Source organism: Periplaneta americana, chromosome 12 (genome assembly GCF_040183065.1).
Source record: "Periplaneta americana isolate PAMFEO1 chromosome 12, P.americana_PAMFEO1_priV1, whole genome shotgun sequence".
NCBI lineage: Eukaryota > Metazoa > Arthropoda > Insecta > Blattodea > Blattidae > Periplaneta > Periplaneta americana.
The window spans coordinates 38,255,238-38,274,031 of NC_091128.1; the positions used below are offsets into that span (position 1 = coordinate 38,255,238).

Consider the following 18,794-nt stretch of genomic DNA (forward strand, 5'->3'; position numbering starts at 1 on the left):
CTCTCTTGACGCAAACGCTAGCAGCCGACCGCCTTCCGAACTGGCGTCTAGTCTAGGCCTACATTAAGTTACATTTTCTTACGCATTTATAACAACAATTCTTACAAATCACGCCACTCTTGTAAATTCTCTACAATTGTATATTAGAATGCACAATTAAACTGCAAAAAATCAAGTTCCTAAAGTCGCATGATTTGTAATAAGTTTTGTGATAAGTGCGTAATTTGTAGTTACAAATTGAAAAATAAAATCTGTACAAAGCAATTAACAATACATTTTTAGCTTCAGAACACTAGTCAAATAAATAAACGATACTTCTGAATACAATAGTTCATTCTCTATTTATAATATTCTTTTACCCTTGAAACTAAAGAAAAGGTATTTTACTACTATTTCTACTATATATAGTACAAAATTAAAATTTCCAAACAATAATAGCTGATAATTCGTAATGGAACTGCATTAGGACACTGCCTTCTTATTTAGTGCTGTGTAGCCTACAGTATATCCATATCGTAATGTCATGTCTTTCAGATAAATAGTTTATGAAGAAAACCATGATTACAGCATAGTGTACAAGTTCAAAGCTCTCTGGTGTGTAGTTTGCAAGTCATTAGAATGTAGTATAGACTTCAGCTTTGAAACATGGCTTTAGTGCACAAGTCAACAATCAAGCAAACATTTTCGTTTACTAGCTACTACGGACTCGATTACTATGCACTATGTAGCTTTGGATCATGACTTCTGACGTCACATCCGGCTATTTAGTGAACTATCTAGTTCACTTCAGCTATAAATGTAGCTTTGAAACACGGCCTTACCAATAAAGTTGTAATTTAATAACTTAAATGTCATTACTAAATGAACGCTTAAAGGAAAGGATGGATAAAACTGAGCTTTAATCAATAAGGAATGAAGTAGCACATATTTAACGTTCACTAATGTAAGAATAGGAAGATCTCTTTGTTGGTGAAGGAAAAAAAATTGCATGGCACAAGTGAATCAAAACTGAAATCCACTCACGAAAATTAACACGCTTGGGTACGTCTGGTGTGCCAAACATTCCGCTCACTGTAAAAAAATACGCCTAGATTCACTAATACCGTACATAACTAAGTTTTCAGCGAATAATATTAATAGCAATTCGAATATCGTCAGTAAAAATTATGAATAGGACAGGTCCAAAGTTGAACGCCGTGGCACTTCAGTAGTTGTATTAAAGGCATCTGATAGTTTATTAAATAGTTTTACAAAGTATTTACTAATAGGTTATGAGTTCTTAAACTATTTATATAGCATGTACTCTGTACAGTCAAATAATTCCTAGCTTTAGAAACATAACTTTATGCGACAGTGTCAAAAGCTTGCTAAAGAAAGATAGATTACGTAGTAGTAGTAGTAGTAGTAGTAGTAGTGGTAGTGGTGGTGGTGGAGGTGATGGTGGAGGTGGTGGAGGTGGTGGTGTTGGTGGAGGTGGTGGTGGAGGTGGTGGTGGTGGTGTTGGTGGAGGTGGTGGTGGTGGTGGTGTTGGTGGAGGTGGTGGTGGTGTTGGTGGTGGAGGTGGTGGTGGTGGAGGTGGTGGTGGTGGAGGTGGTGGTGGTGTTGGTGGAGGTGGTGGTGGTGGTGGAGGTGGTAGAGGTGGTGGTGGAGATGGTGGAGGTGGTGGTGGAGGAGGTGGTGGTGGTGGAGGTGGTGGTGGTGGAGGTGGTGGTGGTGGAGGTGGTGGTGGTGGTGGAGGTGGCCTCAAAAGTAAGACTGTTATTTTAAAATAATATGACTAGGTATAATTCATTACAATTTTTAATTCCAAGTTGGTGATAAATGACTATTAAGTGGTCTTTATCAGAAAGTAAGCAAGGACACATTTCAAAGCTGTATTGTATCAATTCAGTTGTATACGGCTGTGCGCAAGGTTTTTAATCAAATTACTCCAATGGGTCTGTTAATTTTAGAAAGTCCAACATCCTGACTACCCTTCTGAGCTGACATCATGAAATCAGAATGTAATTTCCAACTTCATAAATAGACTTGAAACAGGATTCAAACGAATGCTTAAAACTCTGTAGTTTCAGTGTACCATTGAAATGATATTACGCTGTAGAAAAATTTAATAATAAGTACCGAAATAAAACTTGCCGACCATTAGATTTGGCCCAATTTTATGCATGTGAACAAGTGCCACAAACTCAGACAATTAAGCGACGTGCTTTCTTAATCGACTGAGCTTGAAAGTTGAAATCACTTTTTTTTTCAGTGAAAACAAAATATTAACAATATATCGTAACCGAGTTGGAAACGTTTATTCTGTATTTTCTGCTACCTTATATTTTTAAAGCTTAACCATTCCATGCTTAGCATAAAATAATAAAATTGACTACACTAGATGTCAAGATTTGTTTCCGCTATGAAATGCTAAGGACGATTAATTATAAAGTGAAGTGACTGATTGTAATATAATTTTCGCTTTAGTTTTTATATTATGTAGGGCCTATTTTAAAATTTACCAGGTACAATGTTATGTATAAGATTTCTGTATATGAAATTCAAAACAGAACTGTGGATATTATTATGGACGTGTATGGAGGCCTATTTCGGACATAGGTTGAAACGTCAAAAATACAGAAAATTCAATTGCCATGAGTCTCAAAACAAACTTGTGTAGAATAAAATCTGTTCCTCATGAAACAGCAGTGAAACATTTGACATTTTGTGAGAAACTTGTATGAACGCTAGAAGCAAGATTAATCTGCTTACTTGTATGCTGCTCATATAGACAAGCCATCTCTCCTTGATGGTCTGCACCCACTGAGGGACTGTGGCTTCGTGCTCGGCCATGCTGTTACTGGAGGGAATGAGATGCAGCAATCTAATTTAACCATTTAGCCTGCCAGAGAGAAATAAGGGGAAGAGCTAACGCTCAGATATGTTACGGCAACGGTTCGTTCAAAATCTGATGAGGTTATTAAAATCCGACATGTAATTTGTTTATGTGTTCTCGTGAGAACTGATTTTACCATACATGAATCACCTTACTTTTTCTCAGGAAAGGAAAATTTCGTTTGTTGCCGAACAGACTGGGGAAAAACAATCCAAATATAATGATTAAGGTAATTCTACAACTGAATTCTTTAGATAACCTGTCGGTAGTGCTTCTGTGAAAATAAAATATCACTGTTTCTTATTTACTGTTACCCAATTTTTAACATGTTAAGCTCCACACCGTTACTCGCTCTAGCGTCACGTGATTCGTTTCAGCAAAGTTCACCTTGTTCGTTTCTCTACATATAGCCTACACGAGGGCTTCCATTTTCGTTCTTTTCTATTATCATTGTTTCTACTATTCGTCGTTCGAGAAATTCTACTAATTATCTTCGAGCAAGAAGGGAAAAGAATGCACATGCTTCATTTTCTATTCCTTGTCAGACGGTGTTTAAACAAAGAGCACGAGAATGTTTAAAATATCGATCGTTAAACATCGATTTAAACAATGAAACACGTGTTTGTAACAGCAGAACCACAGTTAGATATTGCTTAAGGATAAGTGAAGTCCAAACATAGTTTCTAGAATTGCTGTAAGCTTGGGAAATCTGTCACTAGAACTTAGGATTAGGTATAGCAAATGTGCATTAATGCCTTACTACAGCCGCGGCGAAAATGCGACTCACGAGCACATTGTGGCTCGCAGTGCTTTTCTCTCGCATCCTACCTACAACCCCCACCCTCTTACTCACTGGAGTCAAACTCCGTTCCATTTGTATTTGTCTCGGACCTGCGAGTGGCGTATCGTCGCAATATCTCTCTCGAAACCATGTACCTCTATAAAAAACGAAAGTTTCAAGTAGAATGGGAGCATGCATTCTTTTGCTTACAATATGATGAAAATATTAAATGTATGATTTGTTCACAAATATTACTAGGAAAACGGTTGTATAACATAAAACTGTATCATACTACATGTTACTCATGAAACATTAAAAGGTTAAGTGGTATTATTATTATTATTATTATTATTATTATTATTATTATTATTATTATTATATCATTATCATCTCTGTACGTCGATTGTTTTACAGCAGATGTACGAATAATGCGGTTAGATTTTCAATTTAAACTCGCAGATTTACAATGTGACGTTAAATGAAAGCTATATGTAAGGACTTGACAGATGTTGAACTTTTCAAATCTTTGGAAAAAAAAATAAATATTTGAAGCTTCGTTCTTTCGCTTGCTCTGTTGAAGCCATGTTCGCTGTAACTTACGTTTGTGAAAAATTATTTTCAACAATGAAAATAGTAAAAATCAAATTCAGATCACGACTGACAGACAAATACCTTCGTGATCAACTACGATTGGCAGTAAGTGACATAATTCCTGATTTTGAAACTCTGTCGCAGAGACATTCTGAAGGCAGTTAATTTTAGGTTGTGATAATGTGTCCTATGTTTTCTTGTTACACGTCCTAAACATTAACTTCCCCTTCGGTTTTCCGCCTCCCTCCATAGGTGCTATGCACGTTGCAGCTTACACAGCGGCTCGGCGCACCATGGCCTTTTCGCCACGGCTGCCTTACTATATGCACTGTCTTATGCTTGAATGGCGTAGGTCGTAAATGTTTCCGTGAAAGATGGAAAATTGGCTTAGACCTCTCGTTATGAGTCTGTGGTCAGTTTTCCTCTGCCTCGATTCACATGCAAAATGTAGCATATTACTGAACATCAATCTTATTTGGTAAAACTGAACTTTCATTACTTCGTAATTACCAAGTAGCCTAATATAGAAAATGTGATGTAAAACGACGACACCTACATTTTCACGTAAACGCATATTTTCAAGATGCATGACATCGTCTGTCTGTCTCTTTCTTTGTGTACAGCGAGATCTCCAAAATTATTTAAATATTTTATTCAGGCTAGCAAGATAAAAGATTACCGTTAATAAGATATATAGAAACCTCGTCTAAAATTGTGCACATAGGTCACCTCAGTAAATAGGCAGATACAAAAAGTGGCAGGAGATTTATGCAATTCCTTGTATTGCGTGAAAGTCTTGTTCTTGGATATGCTATTCGAATTTAAAATTTTGATTGCTGGTTGCCGACATGGAGGGTCTGAACTCCAATGTAGCTGGCAGCAGTGTTTCCTACTGGACGGAAATTCCGTCAGTTCCGTCAAAACTGACGGAATTCCAATGTAGCGGACGGGAAAAGAATGACTTTAACGGTTGACGGATTTTCTGGCGGAAATTACGATTTACATCGTCTTTTGACATTTTTAGCTGTTGTCATTTTTAATTGTCCAATTTTTGGGGTAACGTATACCAACCCAGCACATCAACTGCAGAAACTAGAGGCAGATGATGTGGATGAATTATTATTATTTCAATCAAGATTGATAAAGAAGTTGCGTTAATATTTGCTTTCATTTGTATATAGATATATTGAGTGGGTCTTATTATTTTTATTTTAACGGATTCTGACTGTTTTCCAGGTGTTAGACTGACAGGGATAAATGTATGTGTTGGGAATACTGATTGACAGATTCTGCAACATGAACTTCATACTGCTCCACTAGTGAGTAGATCAACCAAATTTTAACGATTTTTTAAAGTACATTTCTCATATTTTAGCACACTTTCATTTTCAGCCACGAGCCGCCACTGGCTGGTGATAAGCTGAAAGCATAAGTATGCCTAGAAAAACCTTCAGATCCTCACCACTCAGGGCAAAGCCTATTTCAATATACACTGAAACTGCATACCTACTTAACCCTTTATTTTACAATGTGAGTTAGAATCTTATTAGTAAACAATTTTTCGAACGTTACATCAACACTAGAGTTTCTAAAATTATATACTAATTTGATCTTATCCCCAAAAGTCGAGACTCCTCCTAGACAGACGTGGGTATAATCTGGACTCATCTTCCTCCATTTTGAAAGCAGAACTTATTGAATTTCATAGCTTGTCCCTCCTCGTAATGTTCATAGTGTAGGATGTTCAAACGTTGAAATAGTTGGAAAATTTGTCGGAATATCACTCTCATTCATTACATTCAGTGGCGTGTGGTGATAAATAATGCTGGTAGTGCACAAATATTTATTATGATTATCATATTATTATTATTATTATTATTATTATTATTATTATTGTAGGTACTTACTATTACATAACTATTAACATATGTTACGTAGGTATAGATTTACATAATTTTGTTAGCCAAGAAATTGCAGTTAATCAGTTTCCTATGTGGGTCCAGTAATAGCAAAGTAAAGTGTTCAATTTCTATGCAGCACACCGTAAATAATATTGTTTTCGCTATATTGCGTTTTATAGCACAGTTCATACGTTCACAAGCATTCGATACGTCTGTCGTCTCATCAGCCTTAACTGCTAAAAAGTCAGCAGCTTTCTTTATTTCTTTGAAATCTCATCATGGCATACATCAAAATGGCTTGAAGGACTTCGTTCTGTATAGTGTTTGATGTGCTCTTAAACACTGTTCCTCTTTACAAATGTTCCTTAAGAGTGCGTCTAATTCAGAACTGAAATTAATGAGGCCAAGAAAAATACCAGCGTTTAAAGATGAGTTTCCGTCTTCGTGACCTCTTAAAGCCAACTAAAAGCTCCACAAAACCGCACGTACATATCTGTTCTTGGTAACTTTATCATTGTGAAGTGCAACAATCCAATTGAATTCAATTGTGTCTGTATGTTTGTTTGACCCAACACTGCTAATTTAACATTATTGTTGATGTGTGCAGCTGAAGAATCGTGTTTTTTTTAATTCTTTCATTCATGTGCTTCAAATCAATCATATCTGCAGAACGATGATCAAAATTATGTCGTTACTACGCACAGTCCTAAATTCAAACAGAAAAATAAATAAAATTAATAAAACGTACTTATTTTTGTCAATAAATGTTCGCCGTCGAACAATAGGCAAGGAAAACAAAATACAGCGTCTTTTATATTGCACCCGCATATTGCATTTTTCGTAAGTCCGAATGTTGAATTTTCTTGTCACTTCTCTATTACTGTTCTTCGTCACTTATAATTTTAATTCCTGTGTAGGTCTACCCATCTTCTTTATTTTGATCTTTTCGTGTAAAGGTCTTACAGAAAATTACACATTTAAAGATTCTGCACACTATTCATTGTAACATTTATGATGGAACGAGCTTGAGAACACATCGGAAAGTGCTCCTAACCCCTCCTACGCACACTATTCTGCCTCCTTACCATGCTCCAAAGCCTGCCAGTGAAACAGTACTACTGCGCATGCTTGAATGGAACAGTGTGCCACAAGTGTCGAGCGGAAAACGTAAGTCCCAGGCGTCAACAAGAACAGTACACATGCTGTGTTATTTTTACATAGTATTATAATAAAGAATTATGTCGCTCATATAGTCTACTGCAGCTCATTGATATACATTTAAAACGTGCGTTATTTGAAGAGGTGGTGCACTGAAAGAAAACGCCACTGATTACATTACACAGCAATTCTGATCTACATGAAACATCACACACTTGAATTCTCCTGTTACACTGTCGTCAGAATTGTCTTCATCGGTTAGATCATGTACATTATTAGGAGGAAGAACAATAAGTTAAATGTGCATTTTCCACCCTCATCTGCTTCATTTAGTATCTGATCTAAATAGGCTGCAGCCTCCTTACTGTCAGATAGCCACCTTTTGAACGATTAGGCCTATCTTTCTTGACATGATTAGACTGATATGATGAAGATACTAATCATAAAAATTTATAATTAATTTAGGAACTGGAAAGTATTATATTATAATTTTTCTATAGTAGATTTAATATTTATGAAAACAAACTGTAAATTTAGAGTTTTCGTCTCCTAAAATACGAATAGAAGTGTTGTCTACTGAACACGTCTTTCTGCAGAGTAATACCACAGTCTAGTATACACAGTCACTAAGCTTAATATGTAGGAAATATGCATGAATAGATAGTTGCTAACCACTAGGATCGCTAGTATCGCTCCATTACAGACAATGCGAAATAGTACCGGCACAGTCTATTGTTCCTAGTACCCTCAACAACCCAAGCTTCGTGACTGTATATACTAGACTGTGGTAATATGTAATCAAGTGTTCAATAATGAGAGATGATAAAATATCGTCGGAAATATCAGTTAGTGCAGGAAACTTAGCAACCCTAAATCATGTTCAAATTATATACATAAACGGCCAGTGTCCTCGTTTGAGAACAGGTGTTTTTGCCAGCATTTTCCTCGTATCTCATTGCAAACAGCAGCTTGAAAAGAAACTGGCAGTTTCAGAAAACCTTTTTTAAAACAACAATTTGTGTATAACTTTTACTACAACCCACAGTCGGTGAAAATTTGATTTTCAGTATAGCGCTGTAAAAGAGGATGGTTAGCAGCATTTCTTTTGTTAGTTATCTTGATTATTTATATAAATTTAATAGAGTAAAAATCTGCAGATCATTGCATAGACATTCAAAAATTGATTTCATACAATATTGCGACCAAACAAATCCAAATGTTGAATATATAAATTTTTTAATTCACTGTCTTCATATCAGGACACTACCCGTTAATGGGTTAAGAAAGAGGTTACTTGTAACTTCACATTCTTTTCTATTTTTATTTACTTCTATATTCAACAATTTCCTCCTTTTGTACAGTTCGACGTTTTTTCACTGTTTTACAACTATAAGCAAACTGTCGGTTGCATTTCGTGTTCTGAAAACCTATTGCGAATATAACCATAAACTACAATGAAGAATCAACACAGGAATACAAAACAGTAGCTATACTTTGGCTGCAGAATTACAGCTTCATGTGTGAACATACTGGCAGCAAAAGAATTACCGATTTTTTGTCATTTTTGTGCAACAATTTACGAAATTCACATAAGGATTCCATTTTCTACAAAGGAACTAAAAATCCAATTCGGATTTATATTTTCAACGCTCAAGAAATTTAATTCCATGATTTGAGGACTAATGAATATTTATGCTTAAGGATCGAAATTCGCTATTGAATAGGATTATTTGACCTTCTTGTAACTGGTGACAGAATTCCTATCGCTGGTTTACTTTGAGACATGTTGGAAAAACATCTGATTTGTACGTACACTTTCTTTTCCTCTCTTTTTCGCATTCCCGCGATCACTATGATATCATCATATTCTCTAATTTTCTTGATGTGCTTTTTCTGCTGTTCACAGTTGTACTTTCCTTTTCTGTTACTCTTTAGCTTCACACTTGTGCTTTTTCTCTTCGTCGTATTTTCGTTCTCCTAAACAAAATGCAATGGGAAGAAAAACCAAAGCACTTAGACATACACTTCCCACCACCTCTTTGTCCAACAAAAACCAAATGTACTCACCATATTTCCTAGTACTTTAGATACTATAATTATAATGATTATAAATATTAGTGTCTGTGATGTCGAGAAAGATTAGGATAACGCTAGGGAGAAGGAAGGCAGTGATAACAGGAGGAGGATGAGAATGATTATGAGGATTGTCAGAATAATACTGAGGAACAGGTGAATGGAAAGGATGATGATAAAGAGCAGGAGGATTGCGAGAGATAATGAGAATCAAGAAGAGGAACAACAAAATATGGAGGATGGTGAGGAGGAGCCAGGAGTGGATGATAAGGAAGATGATGAGGACCAGGAGGTTGATGGAAATGCTAAGGATAATTACGACGAACCGAAGGCTGTTGATATAATGGGAACAGGAGGAAAGCGAAAATGTTTACAAAGAAGGGGAGGTGCCAAGGACGATGATTAGTGTGATAATGAAAAAGAGGAGGTTGGAAAAGTGATGATGAGGAACAGGAGGATAGAAGGGTGATGTTGAAGAACTGGAGGATGGTAAAAGTGATTATCAGGATTTGAATGATGGTAAAGTTGATTATGATGAACAAAAGAATGGTGAGGGTGATTATGGGGAAGGTGATAAAAGTGATGATGACAGGAGTAAGCCAATAGTAAAGTTAAATATGAGGATTAGGAGGAGTGCGAAGTTGATTATGAGAAACAATAGAATTGTGAGATTGATGATGAGGGCTAGGAGGGTGGTAAAGATGGTGATGAGGAACAGGAGGATGATAAGGATGATGATGAACATGAAGATGGTGAAAGGTGATAACGAGGTACAAGAAGATAGGAAGATGATAAAGATAATGAAGAAGAGGAAGATGGTAAAGGTGATGATGAAGAACAAGAAGATAGGAAGATGATAAAAATGATGAAGAAGAGGAAGATGGTAAAAGTGATAACGAGGAACAAGAAGATAGGAAGATGATAAAGATGAAGAAGAGGAAGATGGTAAAGGTGATGATGAGGAACAAGAAGATAGGAAGATGATAAAGATGATGAAGAAGAGGAAGATGGTAAAAGTGATAACGAGGAACAAGAAGATAGGAAGATGATAAAGATGAAGAAGAGGAAGATGGTAAAGGTGATGATGAGGAACAAGAAGATAGGAAGATGATAAAGATGATGAAGAAGAGGAAGATGGTAAAGGTGATGATGAGGAACAAGTAGATAGGAAGATGATAAAGATGACGAAGAAGAGGAAGATGGTAAAGGTGATGATGAGGAACAAGAAGATAGGAAGATGATAAAGATGATGAAGAAGAGGAAGATGGTAAAGGTGATGATGAGGAACAAGAAGATAGGAAGATGATAAAGATGAAGAAGAGGAAGATGATAAAGGTGATGATGAGGAACAAGAAGATAGGAAGATGATAAAGATGACGAAGAAGAGGAAGATGGTAAAGGTGATGACGAGGAACAAGAAGATAGAAAGATGATAAAGATGATGAAGAGGAAGATGGTAAAGGTGATAACGAGGAACAAGAAGATAGGAAGATGATAAAGATGATGAAGAAGAGGAAGATGGTAAAGGTGATGACGAGGAACAAGAAGATAGGAAGATGATAAAGATAATGAAGAAGAGGAAGATGGTAAAGGTGATAACGAGGAACAAGAAGATAGGAAGATGATAAAGATAATGAAGAAGAGGAAGATGGTAAAGGTGATACGAGGAACAAGAAGATAGGAAGATGATAAAGATGATGAAGAAGAGGAAGATGGTAAAGGTGATGATGAGGAACAAGAAGATAGAAAGATGATAAAGATGATGAAGAAGAGGAAGATGGTAAAGGTGATGACGAGGAACAAGAAGATAGAAAGATGATAAAGATGATGAAGAAGAGGAAGATGGTAAAAGTGATGACGAGGAACAAGAAGATAGAAAGATGATAAAGATGATGAAGAGGAAGATGGTAAAGATGATAACGAGGAACAAGAAGATAGGAAGATGATAAAGATGATGAAGAAGAGAAAGATGGTAAAGGTGATAACGAGGAACAAGAAGATAGGAAGATGATAAAGATGATGAAGAAGAGGAAGATGGTAAAGGTAATGATGAGGAACAAGAAGATAGGAAGATGATAAAAATGATGAAGAAGAGGAAGATGGTAAAAGTGATAACGAGGAACAAGAAGATAGAAAGATGATAAAGATGATGAAGAGGAAGATGGTAAAGATGATAACGAGGAACAAGAAGATAGGAAGATGATAAAGATGATGAAGAAGAGGAAGATGGTAAAGGTGATAACGAGGAACAAGAAGATAGGAAGATGATAAAGATGATGAAGAAGAGGAAGATGGTAAAGGTAATGATGAGGAACAAGAAGATAGGAAGATGATAAAAATGATGAAGAAGAGGAAGATGGTAAAAGTGATAACGAGGAACAAGAAGATAGGAAGATGATAAAGATGATGAAGAAGAGGAAGATGGTAAAGGTGATGATGAGGAACAAGAAGATATGAAGATGATAAAGATGATGAAGAAGAGGAAGATGGTAAAGGTGATGATGAGGAACAAGAAGATAGGAAGATGATAAAGATGATGAAGAAGAGGAAGATGGTAAAGGTGATAACGAGGAACAAGAAGATAGGAAGATGATAAAGATGATGAAGAAGAGGAAGATTGTAAAGGTGATGATGAGGAACAAGAAGATAGAAAGATGATAAAGATGATGAAGAAGAGGAAGATGGTAAAGGTGATGAGGAGGAACAAGAAGATAGGAAGATGATAAAAATGATGAAGAAGAGGAAGATGGTAAAGGTGATAACGAGGAACAAGAAGATAGAAAGATGATAAAGATGATGAAGAAGAGGAAGATGGTAAAGGTGATGACGAGGAACAAGAAGATAGAAAGATGATAAAGATGATGAAGAAGAGGAAGATGGTAAAGGTGATGACGAGGAACAAGAAGATAGAAAGATGATAAAGATGAAGAAGAGGAAGATGGTGAAGGTGATGATGAGGAACAAGAAGATAGAAAGATGATAAAGATGATGAAGAAGAGGAAGATGGTAAAGATGATGACGAGGAACAAAAAGATAGAAAGATGATAAAGATGATGAAGAGGAAGATGGTAAAGGTGATAACGAGGAACAAGAAGATAGGAAGATGATAAAGATGATGAAGAAGAGGAAGATGGTAAAGGTGATGACGAGGAACAAGAATATAGGAAGATGATAAAGATGATGAAGAAGGGGAAGGTGGTAAAGGTGATGACGAGGAACAAGAAGATAGGAAGATGATAAAGATGATGAGGAAGATGATAAAGGTGATGATGAGGAACAAGATAATAGGAAGATGATAAAAATGATAAGGAACTCGAGGATGGTTAAAGTGATGATGAGAGGGAAGAGGAAGAACAATTATTAGGGGAGCAGAAGTGTGATGAAGATGAGGATGGTGAGGTTGATGAAGGTTGTGATAGTGAGATAGTGGTGTTGGTGCCGTACTATGAAGAATAAGCGTTAAGGAAAAAAGATATTCGCCACAAAGCGTGCCGCATCACCGTGTTTGTGCCTGTAAAATCCCAACAATTTGTTCTGGATTCAAAGCCAGGCCTTCCGCATTGAAATTCAGCCGTTCCCTTTTTAAGAGACACGCATACCAAAAGCGAGAGAAGCTTGACACTGAGAGACCGGAGAGGCGAAGTTACCTTGGTGGGCTTGAGTTTGGAGCGAGGGAACACGGACACCAGGGGCAGGCGGATCGCCTCCAGCAGTCCCGCCTTCTTGCCCCGCTCCTCGTCCCCGGCGGCGGCGTCTCCCGCCTCCGTCCCTTCGCCGCCCTGATCCTGCGCACACAAAACCACTCAGAAACAGCCACGATACCGCCATGTCGCCTGTGAGGATGTTACTTTGCACTTCGCAGCTGCACCGTTGTTCAGAAATCACGATTATGAGTTCGAATCCGGGCTAGCAAGAAGCTGTTTGCCTTTGTCGAAATGATACACTCTGTTGCGTCAGCTGGATGTCCGGCGCTGTGCTGACCACACATCATTGTAGTCCCCACTTTGTGTCCTATAACTGCGGTCGATAGACGTCCACGAATGTGCTAAGGGTAAAACCTCGACAGTTGTAGGCCCATAAATGCCCTCAACATGTACACGTACGCACTACATTCATTGGTCATTTATTTGTCTGTAGCGGTTGACGAGCTATAACAAGAAATAGGCTTATGATTTCATCCTATAATCTTAGATTGGTGTGGTGTGCATATTGCCACTAACTAAATGTAGAATGCGTGTGGGAATGCTCTCATTAAATTCAGACGTACATATAACTTGCGTAAATACAATTGGCTGATTGTCTATTAGTATTCATGGAACTCTAATAGATCCAAAGCTATAATTACGAAACAAAACTAATCGCGAGTGCAAGATAAAACATCTTATATTAAATAGTTAAATTTAGAAATTATATTAAAAATTGTGTATCTATGTGTAAATGATAAAGTATGTAATGTAAGGTTTCAATGATTATATGTATGTACTTTTTTCTGTGAACTATAATAAATATCACTATCACTACAATTACGAAACAGACTTTTTTCCGTTGCTGAAGCTGTGTAAAGAAAGACGTGAGTAAAAATCTTCATCTCTTACTCCTCAGTCCTCCACAATAACAGCGAAAATAATCCGTGGCTTTTTCGACGTTGAAAACTTACGAGTATTTACCTTCCACAAGCACTGGGTGTGTTCCTAGCCTTGTTTACGTGTTGTGTGGCATGTTGAACAGAGAGGCTCGCTACTCAGTGGCGGTTCATATTTCTCACAAGACTGAAGACGCAACGGGTTAAAGTTCCCAGTCTTCGGAAGTAGATAGACCTATTGATGATGATGATGATTATTACGATGTTAATTGTAATGATCATAGAGATGGTGGTAGGGGAACTGCAATGCTCATGGTTCGTGCTTTACATTGACGGAGGTAGTAATGATAAGTTTTCTTATAACGGTTCTTAACTTGTCTTTTTCGCCCAGACTCAGCAAGCGGGCTCGTAGATTGCTAATACCTGGAAGCTTAGATCACTTAGTTGTCAGACAGAATCCAGAATAAACCATATGCGGCGGACCTGCATTTCACACGTAATAAATGAGGATGATGAATTGTTAGGATGTCGCAGGGAAGTGGGGTACCTCTATTGCCTGTATTACTAGCTTGACGAACACAAGCTATGAATTCAGGATGGAGCGGGATTTGAAACTGGGCCTCCTGGCTTACAAACTCCGTGTCGTAGCATTGAGCCACCGTAATGGTACTTATCAATATTCCTTCCTCTCGGATCTCCTTCTTCGTCTCCTACTTTCCTCTCTCTCTCTTTCTCTTTCCCCTTCTTTTCTTTCTCTTGTACTTTTTATCCTCTTTGTTGTTATTTCTTTTCTCTTCTTCCCCAACTTCTCCTTCTCCACTCCCCTTTCCTTCCTTTTCCTTTATTCTACTATTCATCGTCGTCCATCTATCTACTTCTTCTCGAACGTCCCCATGCTTTCTTTTTCCACGTCATCCTTTCTTCTCTTTTCCTGTACTATCTTATCTGCTCTTTCTTCTTTCCTCTCCTTTTATCTACTACAACCACTTATTCCTCTTCTCTTGCTCTCTTCTTCTTTTATAAATCATTCCTAAATTTAGTTAATGACTAACGTGTCGAGTAGATATAATTTTTGATATTTTGAAATATTTGGAACTTATTTCTTTAAATAACTAAACTAAGCCAGTTGCATCACTTGCAACTGCATCTCCTATATGAGAAAACTTTTGTACGTACAGTACCTGGGTATACAATATTTTTATTAATGTCCTCTAGAAACCAGCAAACGAATACATTTATACTTGCTGAACGATATCTGCAATCTACATTATGTCGAAACCCTTTGAAATGGAGAATTGCGTAGACTGAGATAAATAGAGTTCTGTTTCGTCTGTCGGTACCTTTTTCTTAGAGAAGGGGTTCGCCAGCTTCAGGGAAGGCAGTCGAGGACCCTTGCTGGGAGGCGTCTGCTCCTTATCAGTGCCTGCGTCACTTGGAGTGGCGTTGGTCGCGATGCAGGGAGGCTCCTGCAGAAGGTCTTTCCCTTCTTCGACGTCCAACTCTCCTTCCTGTAACAACGACACAAACGCCTTCTCAATTCGATACTATTGCAGATGACATAACATCTTTAAGCCATAAGTGGTAGATTGCATAGCCAAATTCATTTTTCTTTTACAAGCCACATACTTCTGTCCTAGCTTCACGCCAAATCAAGCTACCTACTATTTCCATTTCTCCTCGTCCCTCGCGAGTAGAGGTGACGGGCGAGGGTCACGTTCCACGCTCGTCTCTGGCGCATCGGAATAGAGCTACAGAACGCGCTCCTACCCGAGTAAGTTTTTTCATAAACGATCTTGTTCGTGTGGTTGTTGAACGCCACATCCGTTACTCAAGCGTCACAGCGCTGGCCTTCCATCCAGGCTAGATTCCCAGCCACGTCGTGATGGAAGCGCTTTCTTGGGGTACTCCAGTTTCGTCAAGATATCACATACCCGCTGATGCTGTAGGGCGGTATTTGAGATATACAGTATATACGTGAGATCTCAGTGGAATATTTTTACTGTCCTACAGCATATCAGGGACTGGAATGCTTTACCAACAACCAAAAATGTATTTAAAAATAAGCTTAAGGACTTTACTAATAGACGATAATTATACACAGTATTTAAAGGGTGTAATTCATATTTTGTTATTGAAGTGTTCTATCAGTGAAGAATTATGTTGTGTCAGTGAAGTGTGTTGAGTAGGTGAAACGTGTTCCTGTCAGTGAAGCTTTATAGTTTATACTGGCAGTGCAAAGTATTTGAACAGTGAAATGTTTTTGAAGTGTTAGTGAAATCAGGATAGAATCAGTGAAATGTGTCGTAGTTCCAGTGCAGTGAGTGAGTTGACAGCGAAATGAGTGTAGTGTTGAAAGGTACTTGTGCAGATATGAACATATCATACTCGTGGGTTTTAGTTCGAACATAGGTTTAAGGTACAAATTAGATTTACTTTAAATGTTATTTTAACTGATCGTGCTTCATTTAATTTAGGATGTTCCCTGTTATTATTATCATTATTATTATTATTATTATTATTATTATTATTATTATTATTATTAGTATTAATTATTAGTATTATTATTAATTGTATTTTTTATTAATTGTGTTTATTATTGTCTTTATTGAGTGTAATTAGTTACCACTGCCACCGGGTATATACCCATTGCAGTGTGAATAAATAAATACAAATACATAAAAAGCTGAAGCCGGTGCATGTTCTCGATCTCACACGACTGGTACTGGTTCCCTGCAAATTGTTCGTTGTCACTCTGATCCATACTGTTTACATCTACTACTTTATACTTATTGGCTTTTAAGGAACCCGGAGGTTCATTGCCGCCCTCACATAAGCCCGCCATTGGTCCCTATCCAGTGTAAGATTAATCCAGTTTCTATCATCATATCCCACCTCCCTCAAATCCATTTTAATATTATCCTTCCACCTACGTCTCGGCCTCCCCAAAGGTCTTTTTCCCTCCGGCCTCCCAACTAACACTCTATATGCATTTCTGGATTCGCCCATACGTGCTACATGTCCTGCCCATCTCAAACGTCTGGATTTTATGTTCCTAATTATGTTAGGTGAAGTATACAATGCGTGCAGCTCTGCGTTGTGTAACTTTCTCCATTCTCCTGCAACTTCATCCCTCTTAGCCCCAAATATTTTCCTAAGAACCTTATTCTTAAACACCCTTAACCTATGTTCCTCTCTCAAAGTGAGAGTCCAAGTTTCACAACCATACAGAACAACCGGTAATATAACTGTTTTATAAATTCTAACTTTCAGATTTTTTGACAGAAGACTAGATGACAAAAACTTCTCAACCGAATAATAACAAGCATTTCCCATATTTATTCTGCGTTTAATTTCCTCCTGAGTGTCATTTATATTTGTTACTGTTGCTCCAAGATATTTGAATTTTTCCACCTCTTCGAAGGATAAATCTCCAATTTTTATAGTTCCATTTCGTACAATATTCTGGTCACGAGACATAATCATATACTTAGTCTTTTCGGGATTTACTTCCAACCCTATCGCTTTACTCGCTTCAAGTAGAATTTCCGCGTTTTCCTTAATCGTTTGTGAATTTTCTCCTAACATATTCACGTCATCCGCATCTATAACCTATTTAATAAAAAAAACTTCTGAACAATTCGACTACTGAAATCTATCAACTGTCTAATAACTTAGAAACAATATAATGAATTAATTCCACAATAAGAAGTGAAATTTGAATGACAAATATCACAAATTCTAATAGTTTTCCAGACCGCAGGTCGAGATAGTTTACGATAACAAGAAATATGTTATGGCAAAAAAGTCTGTATTAAAACAAAACACACACTACAATAAACAATATTACACGAAGGCTATGATCTGCAGGATTGCTGATATATTTAGAGTTCATGTGGCTCAGATTCTCTGATATCATAATGCCAATATGTTATATTATACATTATAATGTTACACTATATATCATACGTCGATCTTCATTTGAGTAATTTTTTGATAACGTATAAAAATAATTTACAGGTTTGATTCTCTGGTCTGTAGTTTTTCGAGTACAGCTGTGTATTGGATATTAAGAACTACAAAACTTAAGAATGTTTGATGACATTATTTCCACTAAAAATGAAATATTATTATAGTTAATGCAATTATGTGAGTACTTGCCACTAATTAATTGTACACGTTAATGCTATATTGATGATATGAAAGTGAAACCTTTTGGGGTTTTATACAGAGTAATTCAGACCACCCGTAACAGTCATTTATTTCGGAAATTAGTGTATGAAAATTTTCCAGACAAAATATTTATAACTAAACAACATGTGAACTTTCACTTGAGCTTGATTTCATCAATCAGCTCTAACAGGAAGTAGGGTCAGTGGCGTATCACTTTAAAATTTCAAATGGGAGTCAGGGTCAAATAGGGTACCATTTGATAGAGCTCTTCAAAGAACAAAATGATGTCCAGCATTCATAGGTACCTAATACACTCCAAACGTTGTTAACAATCTTTATGCTATTTCCTACAAAAATGCAGGACAAATATTGGCAAAAGAAAACGTGCCATCTGCAGATTTGAGTTTTGTTGATCATACTGTGCTAGATAACGGCGATACAATAAAGTTACTGCAGAGGACATTGCGGGTGTTTTTGTCTCCATAGATGGTGAGACACCAAAATACCGTTATGTTGTGCATGGTGGACAAGGGGGGACCAATTAAATCTCACTGTGGTCTAATTAAATATATCACCTCCTCTTTCCTGATGAATCACAACTGCAATACAGTACTCCACGCCAGCAAAACAAGCCCACTAGAAAGACTTTACTTCAGTTTG

At 37.1% G+C, this 18,794-nt stretch overlaps 1 protein-coding gene across 2 annotated transcripts in view; it reads right to left on the reverse strand.

Moving 5' to 3' along the window:
• Nrt (Neurotactin) overlaps positions 1-18,794 on the reverse strand; it is a 358,799-nt gene that overhangs the window by 76,166 nt on the left and 263,839 nt on the right. Inside the window, exons 3-4 of one of the 2 annotated variants that reach the window (XM_069841121.1) lie at positions 15,305-15,472; positions 13,030-13,167 (exon numbers count right to left, since the gene is read on the reverse strand). In XM_069841121.1, the coding sequence (XP_069697222.1) occupies positions 13,030-13,167; positions 15,305-15,472 (306 nt within the window). The remainder of the gene's footprint in view (positions 1-13,029; positions 13,168-15,304; positions 15,473-18,794) is intronic. The other variant, XM_069841122.1, reaches the window with a different exon arrangement.